The sequence below is a fragment of the Sylvia atricapilla genome, chromosome 5 (genome assembly GCF_009819655.1).
Source record: "Sylvia atricapilla isolate bSylAtr1 chromosome 5, bSylAtr1.pri, whole genome shotgun sequence".
Classification (NCBI taxonomy): Eukaryota; Metazoa; Chordata; class Aves; order Passeriformes; family Sylviidae; genus Sylvia; species Sylvia atricapilla.
The window spans coordinates 44478793-44501683 of NC_089144.1; the positions used below are offsets into that span (position 1 = coordinate 44478793).

Below are 22891 nucleotides of genomic sequence, written 5' to 3' on the forward strand. Positions count from 1 at the left end.
TTAACTACTATAAAACTACACTGGGATAAGGCCCATAGCAACATACATAGCATCTTACCAGAAAAAACATTCTTGGCTGCATGACCTTCCGTGATAGCTTCATCAGTGTTCCCTCTTTCAAAAAGACCTAGTAAATTAAAACAAGAAATGCAAAACTTAGCTTTTTAGGGCACAGGCCATGTAAATTTTAATGACTTTTTAATAATGATGATGATGATGATGGTGATAATTATTACTACACTAGAAGTGCTGCACAAGTTTTGGGATTCAGAGTTCCCTTTTTGAGAAAAGCTGTTTATCCTTAGGTTTCTCTAAAAGTGAGTGTGGATGACTGCATTAGTTTCCATGCTGCATGTGAAACCATGAGAAATACAGGGTTAAGCTTGAGGACAAAAATCTGCCTTCAAGATCTGGCAAGGAATCATATACTAAAAATTCTAAGTTTCTGTCAGATAAATGTCTAAAAAAACCCTCACACATATGGAGTGGCAGTATTCATTTGACTTTTTGAACCTAAAAATGAAGCAATTGACCAATTTTCTTCTTGGTATATTCCAGCGTCAGTCTTTGCTGGCAAATCATCTTCACTTTCATTCCAATCTGCTGAATGCCATGTGGGGCACTTACTCTTCCTGGCTGTACAATCTCATGGTGTCCATTTAAACTGTATTGGATCTGCATGAGTTTCTGAAAGTTATCCTATGAGGGGAAAAAAGCAGAAGGTAAGTACTTGCCCTTGCCTTCATGATTTTTTTTTTAAAGGGACAAAAAAAGAGAGTAAAAGAGAGAGAGAGAGAAAGCTTTAATCAACCAGCTTCATAAGGCAAAATACTTACTCCCTGCTTCATGATGTCATTGGCATGGTTTGCAACTTCTATGACAACAGCTAAAGCATCTGAAACATGAAGGAATGATGGTTTGGTTATACAGACTAGTTATCGTTGCTATAGTGTAAAGCACAGATACCATACTGCATTTCCACATCATTCCAAGACTGAAGGATTTTATTGTAGTCACTGCATTCAGGAGCACTTCACAAAAATTCCAGAGTCTTTGGATCAGGGTTTAATAAGCATGCCCTAGCAAGTCATTACTTCAACCAACAGTGTCAATTATTTCTTACAGCTACTCAAAACAGTCCACAGGCCAAGTTAAATTCCAGTTTCTCACACAACAAATTACTTACTATACTTACAGTAGAAAAGTTAACAACATTTTAACAGACTCTCTAGGGACTAAGTTTTTGCCATTTTACCTAAATGCCATCACTGCCATTCATGGAAGACTACCTAGAAAAATTATATAAAACTTTATCCTTTCTTTCTTCTGCCTTTAGTTTTGCCTCTTAAAATAACAGTAAAGTTCAAATTTCTAAATTTTGAACTCGTAATACCAAAAGAAAAATAAATCTCTGAAGAAAAGTTACCGAATATGAGCAATTTTATTAAGTACTGATATTTAATCACCAGGAACTCAACTGTAAAATATCCTATGGTAAAAATGCAAAAAGCAGTTATATAAAATGATTATGTGAACACGGTGAATATTCAGTCCAAGGATCCATCCCATATATGGATCTTATCCAAAAACCTGCAATTTCTTAAGTAGAAAAAAGACACGTAACAGAAAGTTAGAAAAACTGTTCTGATGAAACATAGCCTTGAAAGCATTTAGCACCTTCTGAGTAACTGAATTATAGTCAAGTACTTCAAAGAAAGGAATAAATTTGGTTAAAAGTCTACAGAGAAGTCTACCAAACCAGGAAAAACCAAGGCCTTTTGGGTTTTTTCCTAGATAATCATTAGGGTATTAGTACTGTAGAATGCATATACTTCCCTTACTGCTGACTCATATTTGGAAAGGAAGTATGTTAAAAGACTGAGCTTTCTGAAATGAAAGGTTCAGAGGGTCATGAAACCATATAAGAAACTAAACAGACATGAACAAAAAACTCCTCTAAAGCCAATCAAAGGAGAATTTTTGTAAAAGATTGTCACAAACCAAGGCGATGCAAGCACAAATACATAGCACATATCAAGCATTCGATCAAAATTTATATTTAGACATAGATGTCATGGCATCAAGCAAGCCTGCTGAAATGTAGCTGGTGGTCTCTTTCTAGGAAATGTTGGAGCTGCTTCAGGCAAAACCTTCCCCAGCTCCCACCCACGTGGAAGAAGATGAAGGGAAATGTAGGAAGATAGGAATGAGTACCCAATTCTCACTGTTATACTTTCCTTCATCTCTCAGTTACTATATATATTAAAACCTTAAAATTGTATTCATTGACTTCAAGAAGGATTGAAGAATTTCAGAGAAAATCATAGATTTTGCTAGCTATTGAAGGGAAAGTTCCAGGATCTCAGGTCTATTTATACAGCCAAAACCAAATGAATCTAAACAACAACATAAAATAATCTATAGGGTCAAAGTCCATAAACAAAGTGCTTTTTGGCAGGGAAGAGCATTCCACTTACACCACTTAGCTGAAGTAATGTATTCAAATGAAGGTCAGCAAGAAGAATTCTGCTATTTGGGTTTTTTTCCAAGAGTACTAATCACAACCAAACCTAGTCTCTCTCTCCACTCCTCCCCTTCACTCCCAGACCCTGCAGTGGAATTAACCAACTAAGCAAAGTCAGAAGTAAGTCAAGCTTAATTATTGCAAGAAAGACCTTGGTGACTAAAGATTAGATTTTATTTTCTTACCCAAGTTTTAAGATGGACTACCAAATACATTAAATGGCAAATTAACACTTAATTGTTGTTATAACTTAGCTTCAGCTTCTATCTTTGATATAAGAAGGGAGAAAAAAACACTGCGAAAGATGTAACTACAAAAAACAGAGAAGCTGGAGAAACCACAAAAAAAAGTGAAGTATACATTCAGGTTGCTCTCTTTTCAAGTGGTCAACTATTTAATAAGAAGTGCAAGTATTATTTTGTTCACAGCCATAAGAAGTGCAAGATGAACTTTTCTATCTCTTGAAGAGCCATCAGTTAAAATATTTTTGGCTTGTATCTTCAACATACTCAGACATGTCCAAATGTCCTGAGAAATATATTTACTCATATATTTCATGGTATTGTACTAGCAAACAAAGCAAACTTGGCTCAGTACATTGAAGGTATTAATTTATTGAAGTTCAGTCAACTACATCTGCACAAGCCTTCGAAAGGTAAGGGACTTGCACAAATGTGACAGGATCTCATGCAAATGAAATAGAAACATTGACTGGAACCATTTTTTGCACTGCTGAGGCACACTCTTAAGAAGGAAACAGCCTGAATGTGCATTGATATGCTTGAGTTAAACCACCTTAATCCTGCACTACTATGAAATGCATGGTCTTGTCCTCTCCATCACCAACTAGCTCTCATCTCCTTTCTTCCCACATGCAGGCAAACCTGTTTAAGTAACTTGGTTTGTGCAGCTTCTGACAAGCCAAACTGGAGAACTCCTCAGGTTAAGTATTACCCATGGCAGCTCCTTGATCTTGCTCACTTCTGCCACATGGATGCTTGTCCTGGCACAAAGATGGAGGAGGAGGCCAGAAAGGCTCATAGCTGGAGAGAGCAGGCTGCCTATTAAAGGTCTACAGATGCAAGGGACTGTCTCCTTCAATTGCAGTTCCTAAAATATCTGCTTAAACTGCCTGTGGAACTTCACTCTTATCTCTTGGTTTCAACTCAAGTGTGAGCTGATATGACTGCCAGCTCCAAACCTTTTTGAAACATAAGCCTGCAATCTTTTAGTATCTCTGCTGAGAAACTTAGAACTAAATAGAAAACATTTCTATTACTGACTTAGCATTTTGCATTTAAAATCGGGAAACATTGGAACATAAGCTGTTATTTCATTACCTTGAGTATCCCTATAGTCTGCAGATTCTTCTAAAAGATTCTTTAAATAATCTGTATAAAGAAAACAACAAAAAAAAGAGAAAGTTTTGTTAAATAAATAAACAACACCAAAAAGTAGTAAACCCCATCTTTTTCCTGGAAATCAGGTGTTCAGCTCTACTACTTAATCAACAAAGATCTACTACCTCATCTTTTAAATCTGTTAAGGTAATAACAAAGTGAAAACTAGTAGATCCATAATGAAAATATATCAGCAAAAAGATAGGTTACTGAAACTTCTCCAGTGAACAGTGATATATTGTGTACATTATTGCAGAAAAAAACAAGCAAGTGAAAAATTAGTAGACTACTTGCAATCATTTACATTTAAGCTGATGCAAAAACTTTTGAAGACTATGGATATTTGAACACCTAAACTACTCTACAGAAGCTAATAAAAGAAGTAGTCCATTACAGAAGATCTGATAACGATTAATATTTTTCCATAATAAAAACAATACACTTCCCTCAATATTCAAATAGGTATTTTCTGTTTTCAATGACACGCAGTTCAACCACAAGATGGCACCCTCGATCCATTAAAGTCTCGGTAGTTTTAAAATCTATTTTACTTCGCTAAAATTAACTCCAAATGTATTATTGCAAGAAAACATGCCCCTCGAGTTTCCATTCCCTGGTTGAGTGTCTAGTTCATCAAAAAGTTCAACACCCTGTCAAAGATTAATAAATATCCTCAGTAAAACTTCAACTGTTTACTCTCTAAAAGCTTTGACTTCTTTAAAATGAAACTAAACCAGAAACATTTCAAGAGATATACATTAGATTGATAAAAGCAATAAATACTGATTTATAATTACCTTTTAAATGAAATACTAATATTCTGGCAGATCTAATGAAAACTAATTACATGTAATGTAGCAAGTATTCAATTTTAGCTTCTCAATTGTACAAGCTTCATGCAGGAGTGAAATAATTCAACTCCCATATGCTTGCCCTACCCAAATTCATTCTTTCATTCAAATGGGATCAGGAGCCAATTGTTCCTGCCTTAAAAAGATGTCTTGCTTCATGTGTGCCCCTCAGAGACCATTCAGTGCATTGTAATCTTTTCCTTATGCACAAAATTAAAAGGGAATTATGAAATATGTTTCTGCAGCAGAACTGCTACGAAGAGTAAGAGAACTTGTTACAGTTAATTAAAGCTTTGAGAAAAACAGAACTACATGAAGAGAAACATTTGGCACTAATGTTTTATTGCTTGGCAGAGACCTAAGGGAGGATCCAAGGGAGAAGCATGAAGAGCAGGTTGGGGTGCAGAAAGAGGAACCGGCTGGGAGGCAGGGAGGGAGCTCTGGGAAGTATGATTGGCTAGGCCATGGGAACACTCAGCTTTCTGCTCTCCTCAGAGCTCTGCCTGATCATTAGCAGGCTTTGGCTAACACGTGATCTTTTAAGACTAGTCTGACCTGGCACCAAAACTTCTCCTACTGTACTACATGACTATTGCATCCTTCACGTCCCTGAAAATCTCATGCTGTAGTAGCTACCAGCCATTCCAACACAATATTTAGGTAGCCATCTATTTCACTGAAAAAAAAAAAAAGTAAATCTTGCTTCACCTTGGGTTATTCTGGTAAGAGGCTTGTATATGGGAGGGGAAAAAATTAACAGGTACTTTGAAAGCAACTGAGAAGAGTTCACACTGGGTTTAATTTGGTTTAACCTGGAGGAACCTGTCACAGATACACCACCAGTTGCCCTCTCTTGCCCTGCCTGTGGATGGGTGGTCTCTCACATTGGAGCTGTGCCATGTTGCTGAGGCAGAGCACTCTTTGGACTCCATCATTAAGCCAACAAATTAAAGCTTTACAATTGCTACTTGATCTTCATTTGGGCCAGCATAAAAGACTCCAAAGGGAATCTCCCAGTATAAAAAAATGAGTCCCTACAGCTCATACAGAAATAAGGCTCCCAAACCACACACTCACCTCTACAGGCTGGTAACAAGAGGTAAGGTGGGTATAATTTCCTCATCTGCAAATGTACAGCTGGCACTCTAAGACACTGCCCCTGGTACATGAAGACATCCAATTTAACATCCAAAGTAATTGCAGTGGAAACATAAAACCAGAGACCTAAGATGGGAACTAATTATTTATTGGCATATTCATGCTTTTAACGTGTTTCCCAAAACACCACTCAAATCCATTTTTGGATGGGTATTTTCTAGCCTTTTTAATTATATAATCAGTGAATAGAAGAGGGAAAAATCAAGATTTTAACATAACTGCATTCATTTAAAATTATCTATTTAAAACAGAAGGCAGCCTTTGCCTTAGAAAACTGCAGCAGCCAATAAAACAACTGTAAAATCCTGGAAATGATAAATAAGTAATTTTCATCTTAGTACTCTCTTTATCTGGTAAGTGGACTTCAGTTCACAGCTAAAACTCAGCTTCAGAGAAGCACCAGAACAGATATTTTTAGTCTCTTCTGTGAATACACACTGGAAATTCTGTCCTCACAACGGCTTTCTGGAGGTACTGGCATAAACTATACAGACAAGCTGTTTTCACAGACATGAAAAATGTTGCAGTAAAATTTTTGCAAAAGTATTGCTAGATGAAAGAAATACAGAAGTCAGATAATAAGGTGAAATGGCATCTAATGTCTTTGCAAAAAAAAAAAAAAAAAAAAGAATTCCTCTCTGAACTGAGCTTTCGTTGCTCAGACTACAAAGACCTTAATCATGCCTTCGGAAATTCTTAATTCTGCTGGATACCCCAAAGCACAACAAAAACAAACATAAATGTACACTAGTACTGTTTTTGCGATGAAAATTTCTGTATGCTTACTTCTACCTGACAGCAGCCCCCAATTCTCTCTTCCCACTTGCTGGGGGCAGTGGCTATCACTTCTGCTTAAAATTATCTTCTGCGTCATTCACTACTTTTTGTCTTGGGCTGTCTAATGTAATTGATTTAAACTCGAAGGAATTGGTCCACAACATATAATTGCCCTTGAGTCTGACAACTCTATTTCCAACCTGCAAAGCTGCAGAGTGCAAAAAGGCTAATTTTTCATCCCACTCAGCCTCCCCTAACTATAACCCAGTTAAGGATAATAAAAGACACTCTCTGCCAACCTTATGCTGTGAGAAAGAGGAGAGAGGCTTATCCTATGACAATCAAGAGCCTGTTCATATAGTCTCAAGTCATCTACTCAAATTAGAGGTTTTTGGAGGAAGAGAATCACCTCTCCTTCATTTCTCTTAGAAATCAGAGGCTTCTGATTAGCCTCCTCCATAAGCTATCTAATATTTACTGTACAGCGCTCAGGGCCAATATGTGAAGAAGTGGAAGTCCTCTTACTGGACTGGAGAAGCTGTATAATTAAACAGAAACAGTGCCGAGCTGTGCGTCTCCTTGGCTGATTTAGGAATCCACCTGCTCCTGCTTTTGTTAGCACAAAAGCAATTCCACTTCAAAGCACTGCAACAATCTTGTGATGTGACCGAGTAGCAGCAGGTTACCAGTACAAAGCTGCCCCACTGACACAGAACATCTAAATAGGAAGAAATCCCTGCTGACTCAGGCCTGACAGCTTAGTTTCCTGGATAATTTTTATTCTGCTGCTCTCGCCCTCCTCCCCACAGATCCCCCCTCCTCCTGCCCCATCTTTGGCTTAAGCAGCTGCTCCATCACTACATCTGCCCCACTGCAACAAAAGATACAAATGTTTTGCATGTACTCCTGATGTTCATATAGCTCAAGTTTATAGAGGCATTGCTCAGTATTATACAGAGCTGTTGGAAGGTAACTAAGCAGATGGGTTGTCCACAGAGAAATGGAAAAGTCACAACTCAAGGGCAACATACATGCATGAAAGACTGAACAGGCTGAAAATGAAACACATCCAAAACATCACTCTCCAGTTCCAGCATAATTAAATTCCTGACCTGATCTCTTTTATTATCCATGTGGAACAAGAGAAAATTACATTTCTAAATTTGCCACCAGCACGGCAATCCCATTCCTTTCAGCAGCATTTGCAGCTGTATTTAAAGCCGGGCAGTCACAGTAAGGTCTGCAGACTGGGGACGCCCACAATAACCCACATCAGCACAGGATGAGGCTTTTTCCAGGTCTAAAACAGTCTGTCTCAGCCACAGTGACAGACAATCACGAGGAATTCTCCATCATCATCTGAATTTTGTTTCAGTGCCATCCATCCCTGACATCTCTTGCTCTGCTGTGTACATTGACAATGGCATTTGCTTCATCCATCTATTCAACTAAACTCTGTTTCAATTAAAACCTTTGAGCTTACCCAAGGCTCCAGTGATTTTGAAGTGTATAATAAAGTATACCATGTCCTAAGTGTGTATCCTTTCAAAATAAATCAAGTCCCCAGATCCCTTTTTATGGGTTGATTTCATCAGTTAAGTGTCATTAAGACTCTCCCCTACAGAGTATTCCATTTAATACGAGTTATCCCCCTTTTTTCAACACCTTGAGTTTAATCAGATGATTAAAATAAAAAAGTCAATGTTAATAACTTGGTAACTGCTCTATAACACTTAAGTCTGAATCTACCACAGCATCATGTTATAGATAGGTAATGCGATGGCTTGCTCTTGCAATTAAGGGATTAATATTGTCTGTATGTTAAGAGAAGTTTTACTGATGTATAGTTATGTAATTGCGATTTGTTGTTTGGACATCCTCTGCTCTTTCCATAGTCCCCTTTCCCCCATATGGCTGCCAAGGGACGGCCTTGGTAGTCAGGACATGTACCTGTGCCCCTTGCATGAGGCATTTGAGGGAGGGCAGGCTTGGGACCAGGGATGTGGCATGGCAACAGCTGACCTCCAATCAAGCTGCAAGAAAGCAATATCCACCAATAGACAGTGCAGAAGAGTTGATTCACAGATTTTGGGAGGTGCCAGTGTTACCTGATGCAACACCAAAGGTATCGGAAGGCAGAGCCTCCATTTTGTGGGTGAGCACATGGCAGTTTAGTTCCATGCTCTCCATGCTGTAATTTTTCCTTATTCAGTTCTTTGATGCATTTTGTAAAGGTTTAATAAACCTTTGAAATTTTTAAAAGTGAGCGTCATTTCTCACAATCACTAGTCTAAGTACATGCTGGGGAAATGCCAATGAGCTGCTACGAGCCAAAAAAAAGGTCACAGAGCATTTTATTTTGCAGTTACTACATAAACAGAGGCTATTTTTATACTGCTCATCAAGAAGCAATGGCTCTCAAAAACAATGCCTTAAGTATTTCCAAATCCTTACAGGAGCCATCCCCCTCTTACAACAAACACATCTCAAAATACTTCACAAAGGAGGCCTCTGTCACTGCCCTCCCTTTACAGACAAAAAACCCCCTCTGTATCGTGGAGATGACTTGCTCAAGGCCACCCAAACACACCAGTGCCAGAGCAGGGTACAGAGCCAGATTTCCTAGCTCCAAATCAGCTCCTCAGCTGGCTCTGGTAGCAAGTCTTAAGCACTTACTGGTGTGCACTAAAAACATGTGTTTTGCCTTTAAAAGAGAATGGATTTTACAGACAAAACATCTGGGTGCGGGAGAAATGGAGAAGCTACTTACAGAAGTTCACAGTTGCATAGATATCATTCTTCTCCTTGCTCCAATTTTCCAATTTTTTATTTGTTAAATCTCCATCCCCCCGACTCAAAAAAAAAAAAAAAAAAAAACAAAAAAAAAAAAAAAAAAAAAAAAAAAAAACAAAAAAAAAAAAAAAGCAAAACTCAAAGCAGAACAGGAGCATTCCAACACTTTGAGGAAATTACAGGGTTGTCTTACTACAGAATCAAGTAAAAACTATCACAGGTGTCATGTTTTCCATGTGCTGTTGAATCTACCATCAGAACACACCACAGTACTGGAAACATTAGGACCTTGCTTGTGTATCTCACCACAACCAATATTAGCAAGAAAAGCCTCTAAACCCATGCCATGTTTTAAAAAGAGCTTCACATATTGTGACATGTTTAAAAACGCCTCACATATCTGAAGTCAGATAAACATGCTTTACAGAGGGATACAGCTGTCTGAGGACAGGTGTCCTGGGGCATGTGAAGACTGGCTTCTTAAGCTTGCAAAAAGCTCGACTGTACCTGTCAACAGGAGCCTGTATTGGGGAATCCTCTGAACTGGCTTGAGCAGATAGTGCTTGAGGGCCAGACTAGCACAGCGGGGGCTCATCTGAAAGAAACACCCAAAATAAATAAAAATTCCACAGCAGTCAAAGGTTCCAGCAAAAGGAAATATGCCCACAAACAACTACTGATTATACTGGATAAGCTTTTTATCTTTGAAAAGTGCTATTGCCACAGTGTTAAGCACCACACTACAGAGCAAGTATTTCCATATGGAAGACTGCATGCAAAATTACCGATTCGTGAAAGACACAAGTAAGCACTCATATTCTGTAGATTCAAAACAGGTGCTTTGACCTAGGAGGAAGAGAGGTGAAGCTTTCCAGAAACAAGGGAAACAGGATAGCAAGGGCAACATGCTCCTTAGTGACTGCTGTCAGTGTCCATTAGGCAAACAGGCAGAGAAGACAGGAGTGCTCACTGCAGAAGTTTTCATTAATCCACACCTCAAAGACAACACAGAATTAAAAGATCCATGCTTCAAAAGTGCTAATTATCTTGAGTTTTGAGTTTGCACTCAAAATAATCTGAAATATTGAGTCTTTCAAAAGGCCTCGTTTTCTTCCTGTCTTAAGCCAAGACTGCAGAAAAAAAACCCCCACCATCAAAATACAAACAAATTAAGAACAGTTTCTAAAGCCCAGTGGAGGATCAAAACTGCTAAAAAGTCACAAAACAGGATATATCTTAAAAAAGAATACAATACCTCGAAGTCTTTGACTACTGATGCAAATCCTGCATTCTTCCTACACTGTTCATCTAATAATGCAACATTTTTATCGAATTCTTTGATGTAAGTTGAATACATCTTTAGGTAGGGACCCTTTTTAACAAATATATCAGCAATTCTTTGATGCTCAAGCCTAGAAACAACAACAAAAAAGATGCAATTAGAGCTAAAAATAGCATACATCTTAACCCTACAGCAAAACATCTTTTTCAGAGGAAGATGTGCTAGTTTATGTTTTGAACAAAAAGCTTACAGCAGATAGGCACCCATCTCAGTTGCTATTCTGAAAAACCTTATTAGGCACACATCAACACACTAGTGTTAGATGACAGCCACTTAATACTCAGTCTTTTTAAAATGGTCTTGAACTGTTGAACACTTTAGTTCAAAGTGAGCAAAGTCTTTACCCATTGCTGTGCCTTTGTCAGTAGGTTTTTATAGCTTCACCCACCAGTGGTAACTGAGAATGGTCTTCAGGGGGATTGTGGCTGTCAATCAGCCCTGTGCCTGATCAGCAGCTCTGGACTACCTCTAAAATTCAAACCAATCTTCAGAACAGCCTCCTTTTCCCCCAATGAAATCAGTGCACCTATCATGCTCATGCAGGGACCAGAACTTTCAATTAAAAATGAAATTTCAAATAAAGTATGTGATTGCTACAAAAACATACTGGCATGCCTTCTGGACCTTTTGGAATGCATCTAAATGGCACAAAAATCACATCTAAATGAAAAATTATCTCCTGTACTTTCAAAGTAAATTCTGACATTTAGGAAGGCACACAAAACACAAACAAGAGTCAAACTGCGATCACATGAAGTCACATCAGCCAGCTAAATTTCAACATCAAAGGAGTGGAATCCCTTTATTGATAGTCACCAGTGAGATAATCTCTCTTCCAGTTCCCTCAGGAGGTCCCGATTGAGTTCGTAGAGCTGAGGTAGGTAGTAGAGGATCTGATTCAGGATTCTGTCCTCAATCACTGGCTTTCCAAGTTGCCTAGAGGCATGCGCCACAGCATCCCGGAAATCCTGCCGGAGTACAAAGAGGACAGAAACCCCCCTTGCCATGAGTGAACTGCCTTCAAAGCACCAGCACAGAAAGCACAACGGAGTTCTCATCGCAGACATTCCAGGCACTGCTCCCTATTACCAAAGGCAAGGCAGGTACCATCTGGGTTATGTTTTTCTGCAGCTCCAACTTACTCCCTTGGGACTGCCTTAATCCTTTTGGTTTGACACTGGAGCTTTACTTTCTTGGTGCTGTATGCATAATATAGAAGTTGTTCATTATTTTCACAACATGCCCTTAAGAAATGTGTTACGATTACTTATAAGGAAACTAAGGCAGGCTAAACAAGGCTTGTGTCTGCAAGGTTATTGGCAGCCTTGAGTGTCTTCTTGCAAACATGTAAGTCAAAAAGCAAAACTTTTAAATCAACTAACACAGTCATAGTATCTTATTTAAAAATCATCCTAGTGTTCATAATTCATCTACAAATACCATTTTGGAGGGCAAAAAGTAGGGTCAAAAATTACTATATGTAGCAGCTCTTCTATATACAGGAAAATGAACATCTAACAAAAATATACCATAACAACATGGGAATGACAAGATTTCAAATGTTAGCAATGATCAAATACAACTCTGACTGGTACCTTTGAAACATTTACAAGGGAGGAGGAGCATCCTACTTGCTCTTGAAGGATTTTATAGCATTTTTATGCTATAACCAGCTCCCAACATGAAAGAGCTGAGGCTTATTGGTCCTCATTAATCTATTCAAAATTAAAATCTTGATCTCGCACAAATCAGCATGGCCAAGATTAAAACTCAGTACCCATTATACAGGGTATTTTTCCCTATTCACAGGCAAACAAATCTTTCAAAAAGTTTAGCAATTTAGCATTTCATTTGAAAAACAACACTGTCTTAACTGACAAAAAAAAGAAAATATAAATTACATAGTGTTACATATTACTGTGTCTTACTTAAATTTGGGCAAAAAGAGGATTAATTCAAAACAGCTCTTTTGGAGTTTGTGGTTAATGAAACCTAATATCACATGCACAATCTGTAGGTATCTTGAGAAAAGTGGCCAACAAAATGTTCTGAGTACAGTAATAAGTTATATTTTAAGTGTGCATAAGGTCCATGCCTGTCTTTGGAAACCTGTAGGGTCCTCAGGTTGAGGAAAAAAGAAATTTTAATCCCCCTTTTTCCCCCTCCCCAAGTCTACTACTACAGCTCTTACTTGCTATCCCATCAGTCCAGCATCTGGCACTATTTAGGGTCTCTCAAACTGAAGCCTCAACTTTCCCCTGCTCTCCCTCCTCATTACATCAGCTCTGGGCAACGTGAGCTCCAGACATGCTTTCTTGCTTTGTGACCCTGTGGGTCACAAAGGCTGTGACTGGGCAGTTCTGACAAGAAACTGAAAGGAGATACAGGGCACTGGCTGTAAGGGGGAAGGCTGAGACCTAAATGCAAGGGAGTTAAAAAACAGATGGCATTATTCATATGGAAATGTTCTGGTTTACATCCTCTGTGCAGACTAGTGACACATAGGCTAACTACCAGCTGCATCTTATGGGTTTTTCTGACCCTGGGGCATTGCTTAACACTGAAATGATACATGGAATTACAATGGCCAAAGCTCAAATGAGGCATTCTGGAGAGCTTCATGCACAATGCACCATCATATTATGACAACATTCTTCCCCCACCCCCAATTAAATGCACACTCAATATACTGTATGTATTTTGCCACAGGGTGAGACAAGATTGTAAGGTGACTTGCATGATGAAAAGCAAAGCAGTTTTGTCTGTACCATAATCAACAAGCCAGGCTTTGCCCTGATCAAACAATAAAAGGAGATCAGGGAGCCGCGTTTAAGCACCAGTAGATAACACAGGAACGTCAGCTGTAGTTAAGAGCATTTTTTTAACTTCTAGATACAGCATTCAAAGAGACTGCAGGGCGTTTTCCAAATACAGATTTGGGTTTTCAACTAGCTTGACCCAAAGTGCATCAACTTCATCATAATTATAGATTATTCCATGAAAGGCTCTATCATTAAGACAACCAACCAAAACTTTACTTCATCACCCTCTATGTCCCCTTCCACAACTGAATAAACTGAGGAAGTACTGCAGAGAGGAAATACAGGGAAGAAAGATGTGAACCTTTCAAATTCCAAAAGCCTACAAAACAACAAGAGCTACATTTCAATGCTCTTTTTTTATTTTTTTAAATTATCTTCACTACTGACTATGCATTTGTCACTGTAATCATATAAAGATTTATTTTTAACCTGGCAGTGGGCGTGAAGTAACTGTCATGCCAAGTTCATCTTGAGATAAACTCAAGAGTTGAATGCAGAGAGCACATGCCTGGGGATTTGGGGGTGAGAAAAGAAAACAAATGTAACAAGGTTGGAATTAACAGTGTTTACACTTGAAGGTACTGGCCTTCTGAGAAAGTAATTTCATATTCAAAACATAGATCAGGCCTGTTTTAATTACCAGATACAAAATATGCTAATTTACAAACTAAACCCTGATATTTCACCCCAAGGGGTGGAAAGTATTCAGATGACAACTTTTAATGCAAGTAGGTGAATGACTTAGAAATTAGAAACTGCAGTAAAAATAATTTAAAGTACCAGGATCTAGATTCTTCTATACATAAATCAGTTCACTGCTAAATAAAAGCAGAATTGCTCTTGCAAATAATATATACATTGCTCTGATATCTATACATGCCTGCATGATGTGATTTATACTACAAACATATTTAGCACACTGTCCTATATAAAACTGCTTTCATCAGCCTGTTCAAAGGCAATCACCTAGGTTGTCCTAGAAATAATTCTCTTTGAACCAAGGCAGCAATCCATTACAACTGAATTCTAAAGACAATTTTTCTAATTAAAAATGGGTCTTTCAAATACTGAAATCTTACTCATCAAAAAAAAAACACCCCTTAAAAAACAAGAACAACAAAAAATTAAAAATACCAACTTGCCACACTTTGGAATTAATGTGCTTATTTCGCTGTAAAACATTTACAACTCTAGACATGTTTCATATGCCGCATGACAAACCCCCAAATATTATGCTAGTTATACTGAATCATCCCAGCTTCTTACCAGGATTTTTTTTTCTTTCCTTTCAGAAGTGGGGAGGCTATTGTACACTTTCTGAAATGCTTGTTTAAAGTTTCTAGTTATACATTATATTCTGGTCCAATAATAATCTTCTGATATCACTTTTTATAATTAGGTAAAGGCAACTGTTTTCACACAGCTACTTCAAGAGGACAGCGTGCACCACCATTCCTGGAAAGAACATTGTTTCCAAACCAGAAACAGTTTTGGTTTATGCTAGGCTGAGACAGCCTCCCACTGGGTACTTGTCCATATGAAAATCTAGTCTAGGCATATTAAAGGCTTATGAGTACATAGTGTTGCTGAATTACTGCCTGACAAAACACCTCCAACTTAAAATGTGTAGGAAATTCTATTTATCCTGTTGGTATACACTCCCCTTAAAACTGTGAAGTTTTTAAACAATATTTGAGGAGGTTACCATCATCACTGCTTCTGTTTCCTCACACCACTCCTTAAATGCAACTTCTCTGAATAAGCTAAAAGGGTGTGATATTTGAAATAATCCTGACCCTGTTGTGAATCATTTGCAATCAGCCCATGTACTTCCCCTCTGCAAAGGCCCTGACTCACCATCCCTCAGTTCTTCCCATCAGAGGATTCCCAGCCTGCAGTGATCAGCCTGTGTCAGTCTAAGGTGCAAAGGACAATCTTAGATGTAAAACAAGAGGCTCCGAGCAGACTAAAACCTCACTCAGCTGCTGACTGGGTCAAGTGCACCTTCAGGTATCTGACAGTTGAATGAAGATAATTTCAAACAGGTGAAATTAAAACTTCTTGCCAATTTAACAGGAAGACAAAGTACTACATAATCTAAGCATAGTCACCTATTCCACTCCTAAAGCTTCAACCAGTATCATCTTGGATCTGTTCTCCCAGAACATATCATGAGCAAAAATAAAATAAAATAAAAAAGTCATAATCTCTTCCACTGAGGAACAACTCCCCCAGCTAAATACACCCTCAGATAGCTCAAGTATCAGTTTAAGGAAAAAAGTATGTTTGCACTTGGATGCTTTTCAAGGAGTACACACACAGACATCCTATGGGGAAGAAGGAGGGAAGAGAAGGAAGTTTTCACAACAGCCAGGCTGCTAGATGTGACAAACTGTAAACATGACTGCTTAGCAATGCAGCTACAGAAGATTTCACAGATAGATTAGTTAAAATATAAATAGGTACTCCTAGCTACAGTCAGACTATCAGCCATAAACTGTTAAGTTAAACTACAGCACCTATAGTTTATCAAGACTATGACCAAGTGTGGATCATGACATTTTTCAAATATATGCCATTACTTTTGGAATGCTGCCAAGCAGTTCCACACCTTTTTTCTCAGGTAATAAATAAGTCATTAATGAAATAATGTAGTTGATTTTTTTTACAGTAATCAATGATTTGCCTGTGGCATATTCCTAGAATGCTATTTCAGGCAACAGGCTGGGGAGTAGAAAAATACTTCCTTCTAAACTAAAACTATGTTATTAGTCTTCTTAGTAAGAGGACTACAGTTGCAGCTCATTGTCATATGTCTCAGCAGTTCTAAAGTACTTCAGAGACCAAAAATTTATCAACATATTCACCTCAGACTGGTCAAATATTGAAATTTTGCAGATGGAGAAGAGAAAAAGGAGTTGGATGTTGAGAGAATTTTTCACAGTCAAACAATAAGTCAGTTGTAAGCCAGGATCAGAGGTCAGAACTTTGCTCCAAAGGCCATAGTATTTTTTTTCATTACATTCTTTTTCCAAATGAATTATTTTTCATAATACCTGGCTACAATAGACATCAGTTTCTAAATACATAAAACTATATATAGTTTTTATATACAGAATTTTGCCATTTTCTTCTGAAAAATGGAAACATTAAATCAGAAGTTTTTGCTCTTGAGTCTCTGGAAGGACACACAACAGGAAACGATGACCTCTTACCTGCCTTCTACAACAAGAGGTTGATCTTGTGGTTGCAGAAATGCTAACAGGTGCCAGCTGACAAGCTCCTACTTACTTGGTCTCATGGTCCAAATATGGACAGAACAGAAGGCTAAGTCAGAAGCATAGATTTAAAGCCTCAGGCGAAAGTCCGCAAGCCTAAGCTTTTGTTTTTACACAGCATAAAGTTACACACACACTAAGCCTTGTAGTGGAAAGAGTAATCTCAAAAAACCAAGTATCTCTTCTGGGCCAGAAGCCTTGCTGCTTATCCTACAGCAGCAGGGAGGAAACAGAATCAAAGAGTGGGAAAGCAAAAAGAGCAGAGGGTTAGGAGAGAGAACAAAATTCAGAACAAAAAGGCACAAAACAAAAACAACAACAAACAGTAACAACATCAACAACAAACCAAAGAAAAAAACCAACCAACCAACAACAACAACAAAAAAGAACAAATAAGCTGCTTACCCTCACAGCCCAGGGTGCTGCTGAGGAAGTTCTCTCACTCATGCAAAGTAAACCATCTCCAAAGAACCCCACAACAAAAGCACAAAGGACACCAATCCTGCCTTGCTCCTTTTTCCAGGAAGAGTAGGTGTTTTTTAGGCACAGGGCAACTCAGAGAGAAGTGATAAGCTTGTTTCTCTTATGTCACTTGCATTTTACACCCAGTTCACAGTTTCTTTTTTCTGCAAGTGTCCTTAGGAAAAAATAGTACTTCTCCCACATTCCCAACCCTTGTTCACTCTCAGGAGGCAATGCATGAACCATCTCACAAACATGCATGTAGAAGATCTAGTTTGATTCAAGCTTCTTTGATTCCAAGAGTTTCTAAAAGCATTTGCTGGAATCTCACCCTAAAAGAGCACTAACAGTAACAGAAATACCAAAAATCCAAAATTATATCTAATGTTTGACTACATCCTCAAGCAACCCCATTTGCTGAGTCTGTTTGAGACTCTGTGTGTTGTGTGCAAAGCCAGGTGAGCCCCTTATCTCTGTTATGATCAGCTTGTTTAGTATTTACAGAAGTAACACCAAGTGTTTGTAATTTTGCAGTGTGTCTTCAACAGAAGCAGTCAGATGTATTTATAGTGTGTGACAGGTCCACATAGGCTGGCACTCTGCTATCTTGCAAGAGTTGTTCCACCTAACTTGACTTTGTCAACATAAAAGAAAAAATGCTAAAAAATGTCAGTGGTACTTGTAACCAGTTTGCAGTCACATTCCTACCTCCTCAACTGCTTTAGATTCCACTTCAAAGGCTCTAAGATGAAGCAAATTAAGAAGTTTTTTCTTACATCAACAGTCCTCTTCCTTGGCACCACGTGATGCTTTTAGCTGACGGCATTCAGCATTTTGGTAAAATATGCTGAGGAGAGTATTATTCGTTTCAGATCATTGCTAATGGAATTGGTCACTAAATTTCAAGTGGAAAACCACTAACAAATGGCTCACAAGGTGCAAAGGAGCATCCTCCAAAAAGCCAAATCTTTACTATGTATAAAAGAGCCCAGCCTGGGGAGATCTAAGTTCTAATTCAGAAATTTGTCAGAGGTTACTTGACTGGTAGTTAGTAAGCCAAAGTGGTTGGTGCACATGAAATCAAACGGATAGTTTCATCAACATTAAAATATTATGCATAAGAAATATATTATTAAATCAACTGATTTAATAATGTGTGTGAAAAACATGCAAATCTTCAGGCATACCACGCTGTGGAAATAAAAAACTCTGTGTCTGCAAACTTTCTCAGCTATGGCAGTTTTTATTTAATGAAGAATGCACACACACAGTGCCTTCTTTTGAACATATATTTTGAACAGTGCCCTCTCTGACAAGGACAGTCACCAAGGTTCCTGCTGCAGGCCAACTGACAAGTTAAGGACAAAGTATTTCCTAAACTCCTAGCCTAGCATCCTCCCTGCTAGACCAGGCTGAATGCATGTTGATTGTTACTGCTAGCCACAAAAACAGTTTTTATTTGGCAGCTAGAAAATAGCAGACTGTCATGAATAGAGTTGCAAGTTATCCATTAAAGGAAAAGCAAAACACGTCCTACACCACTGCACATCAACACTGTGGGGACAGCTTTAAGTTTATCCTAGAAACTTCCTAAGCTCTTCACTCTTCCCTTTTTCACACTGTTCTTCTGCTTGCCTGCATCCTCCATACCAACAGCCTTTCTTCCAGCACTGCACATACTGCCTTAAAAAATGGTACACTGAAAAGCAAAGATACCTTTAAAAATAAGTTAAATGTCTGAAAAATATGATCATTTAAAATTACACAGCTTAAAACTTGCCTAGGAAACTTTCTTTTACCAGTATTTAAGATTGAGCTCTGTATTAGAAACCATGTTGAATATAAATTATATATTGGCTGAGCCAGCTCTTAAAAACCAAGCTTGAAGAGAATCGGAAAATCAGTTACTAGGAGGAAAGCAAAAGAGGAATCAGCAAAAGATGTGGTTGAGTTTTTTGTTCCCTGAAAAAAATCTCAATTACAGAACTGTATACAACCATCTATAAGAGCCTTTGTTCCCAGTTTCACAGAACATGCTTCTCAAGAGACTGAGACAGACCAATGCATCTGTTTGCAATATAACCACTTCTATTGCCTAAGGAAAAAAAAATCTATGTTTGCACTTAGTACAGTAACAAAATGGTACAAACACGTATAATTTCAAACCTGACAGAAAACACACAAAATAGAGCTAGAGAAAGAAAAATTCTTCATTAATTTCCTTTATCACCTTCAACAGAGCATGTTTTACAGATGACTGATCTGCACAAATACAGATGAAATACTTAACCCTTGCTGTGTACAACACATTGCAGGTACTACAATAACAGCTATTTTCAGAAAGCAAACATCTGTCGAGGAACTGCAGCCTCCAAAAAATACACTGCCATGGTGATGGGTGCACCATTACAGCTATTAGCTATTAACTGGATTACTTCAAGAATGTGCATTTTAATGTACCATTTCTAAAATAAATTGTTCCTGCCTCCCCCCACCATTTAAGCAGTTATTCTCACCAAAACCTTTTTGTTGCTATGTACATATTTATGAGCCAGTACAAGCTGGCTTATAAATATGATTCTGATTAACATAAATTGATATATATTCAATTTTCAGTATTCAATACCCACACAGAACTGGAAAGTGCATAAATTATTAAGCAGATCCAGAAGGAACCACTATAATATTCATCCATTATGTAAAATGTGAAACTGTAAAGTTCAGCTTAATTAGGTTGATTTTTATATTTTGAATATGTATATGCAGTAGAAAAACAGCACAGTCACTACCATAAAGCCTAACATAAAACTTTAATAGATTAAACAAATAGAAGAGGAAACTGCTTGTTTTTTTTTTAGTACTTACAATGTGTAAGAGCTTTAGCACATCCACAAACCTATCAGAAAAGCAAGAAAAAGCAAATAGTTACATTTTAATTGCCCAATTAAAATAAACTGAGTAGTTATTAAGTACAGCATTGACACTTACACTTTCTCTGAGCTCATGATCTCCTTGGCAATATGGTATACCTTTGTTTTCTTTCCAGCTGCCTTACTCTGCAAATAAAATTACATGTTATGCTATGCACCTACTAAAACTGTCATAAAGATAATTTCCAGCTATTAGTTCCTTAAATTCAATGTAATTGTTTAATAGTTACTTCTAAGAAACACACTTCATACTGCTTTGAAATCTCTTGGCTTTGACACCTTCTGGTTCTTCAGGATCCGTGAGAAAATCAATTTAGCTTGTATCTGGAAACAATATTAAGTAGAAGGAGTTTTTACAACATTGCTAGCCTTTTCTTTTAATTTTTACAGGAAGCACTGAAGCCCATAATGAATGAAGTCCTAGCAAACAACAGTCACTGTTTCAGCATAAGTACTCAAGTACAACAAGTATTTCTATCTTGGTTCCTTTTTTCTGATTAATACAGCAACAGCAATATTTGCAGCGAACTCAAATGTGTTTTAGGAACCTCTTAAAAGAAATATGCATTTTCTTATTGAAAAATAAGACAACAGGAGAGAAAAAAATAAAGAAAAAATCACACTGAAGAGAAAAGCCAGTTTCTGACGTTCTAACGAAGCTGCTGCTGGAATACATAGCAACTGTACTCCAAAGATGCAGATATGTGAGCCTTGTCATCCTACTGAAACCCTGTGGAGATGATTTTGGGTCTCACATGCCCATTTGGCTTCCAAAAAACCAATGGCACTGTCCAACATCAGACAGAGGGAATAGGTATAACAAAGCAAACAGGGCAGGCATCGGGAGCAAAAATGTTTGCACTGTGTACAGTGTTAACTTCCATGTATAGTTTCCCTCAGATGGAACACCTTTCTCAAAAACAGCTCTCATGGTTTGCCATATGTTTCTGTGCTGCCAGCTGTCACCACATCTATTGCACATTCAGGCTTTCATTCTGATGGGCTGCAAAGAAACAGAGAATGAGGAGCCCTAAAACATCACAGGATATACAGCTCAAGTGAGGTGGAAGTCTTGGGATGGCTGTATTGAGTATGGTAGTACAATATCGGCACTGAACAGTTTATCTAGAAAATCAGGTATCAGTGGCATTTTACCCACAAAATTTTGGTTCCTATGCAGTAATGCTGCAGGATTTCTCTGAAGATTTAGTTCTTCTCGAAACCTATAAATTAGTCTCAAGTGCTGGAAAATAAACCATGGAACAGATAGTACTCATAGGTTGGTTTTAATGCTATTGTTGCATTCAAAATAAAGGAAGTCTAAATTAAATCTTTTTATTGGGATTTAAATGACACTGCGCCTAATTTACTGAATTAAAATTAATTTCTAAATTAAATAATTTTATGTAGCACCACAGACGTGCAAAATACATTATTTATTTTATATACTGTCTAGATAGACATCTGCACACACATCTGGGATTTTACTTATAAAATTAAACTTATTTCCAAAGAACACTGAGATTTATCCAGTGTGGGTCAGTTGCTTTAAGGCGAGATTCTAACACCTATTCTCAGGCCTCTGTGGCTATTTAGAAAGCACAGCTGACACCCTCCCTGCAAGACTGAATTTACAAGTAAGTCAATTATGTAAAGGAAGGTATCTGCCATCACTGTAGATGGCAGTTGTGTCACTTGCAAATGAGATGAAAATTAGTATTTTGAGAACAAGATGCTACTGCTAAACAATTACAAAATGAAATATCACAGCCTGTTTTCAACCCCATTTGAAAGACTTTTCACATACCAGCTGGCGCTGAAAGGGCCACTTCGCATTTGCTCAGATAAAGATACTCTGGCTCTGAGAGTCTCTAATGCTAGAACCAAAGGGATATAAGAAGGCTCTCCGGCACAACACTGCAAAGAAGCCCTGTAAGTCCCCTAACAGATATAAAGCATCAAAACAGCCAGATGCTTGTGGTAAGGAAAAATAAAACAAGCCCAGCTGATGACCGATGCAGAGACCGCTTCATTCTCCTCTGCAGCTGCTCTCGCTGTGAGGAAGTTGGTTGTTAATTCCCAGCTGCTGGCTGCACGTGCCACAGGCAGCTGAAGCCAGCGACAGCAGATGCTTCACAGCAAGAGCTGAATTACTCCATAAAACCTGCCTGAGAACCCTCCTAATGGGGACACTTCCCTGTAAAACTCTGTTGTGAAAGGTTGAGGGCGTTTCTAGAGGCACACAAAGTAAGTTAGCTTCTGAGCAGGTAAAGTCTTGTTTAGTTTCACAGGAACAAGCTTCTCCCTTGACTCTTTTCCCTTCTCAATTTAGTCCTCGCATTTGGTTTAAGAACATTCAGACCCGACATGCCAAGTCTTCTCTTCCAGCACTAAAAAGTTTCATTGAGTTTTTCTGCTTATCTTGTTGGGGCTTTGTTTTTGTTTTGTTTTGGCTATTAATTATTTTTAAAGAAAGGAAGCAGATATAACTACTATCAAAGGAAACAGCTGCCGGGACTGGTGCTGAGGAGAGGCACTGGTCTACAGGCAGGCT

General features: G+C 38.1%; 1 protein-coding gene across 2 annotated transcripts in view; it reads right to left on the reverse strand.

Annotated features, from left to right (window-relative positions):
- FGD6 (FYVE, RhoGEF and PH domain containing 6) overlaps positions 1-22891 on the reverse strand; it is a 73495-nt gene that overhangs the window by 20861 nt on the left and 29743 nt on the right. Inside the window, exons 4-12 of one of the 2 annotated variants that reach the window (XM_066319308.1) lie at positions 20396-20463; positions 20273-20303; positions 11662-11813; positions 10759-10915; positions 10011-10098; positions 3865-3915; positions 837-895; positions 628-699; positions 59-127 (exon numbers count right to left, since the gene is read on the reverse strand). In XM_066319308.1, the coding sequence (XP_066175405.1) occupies positions 59-127; positions 628-699; positions 837-895; positions 3865-3915; positions 10011-10098; positions 10759-10915; positions 11662-11813; positions 20273-20303; positions 20396-20463 (747 nt within the window). The remainder of the gene's footprint in view (positions 1-58; positions 128-627; positions 700-836; positions 896-3864; positions 3916-10010; positions 10099-10758; positions 10916-11661; positions 11814-20272; positions 20304-20395; positions 20464-22891) is intronic. The other variant, XM_066319309.1, reaches the window with a different exon arrangement.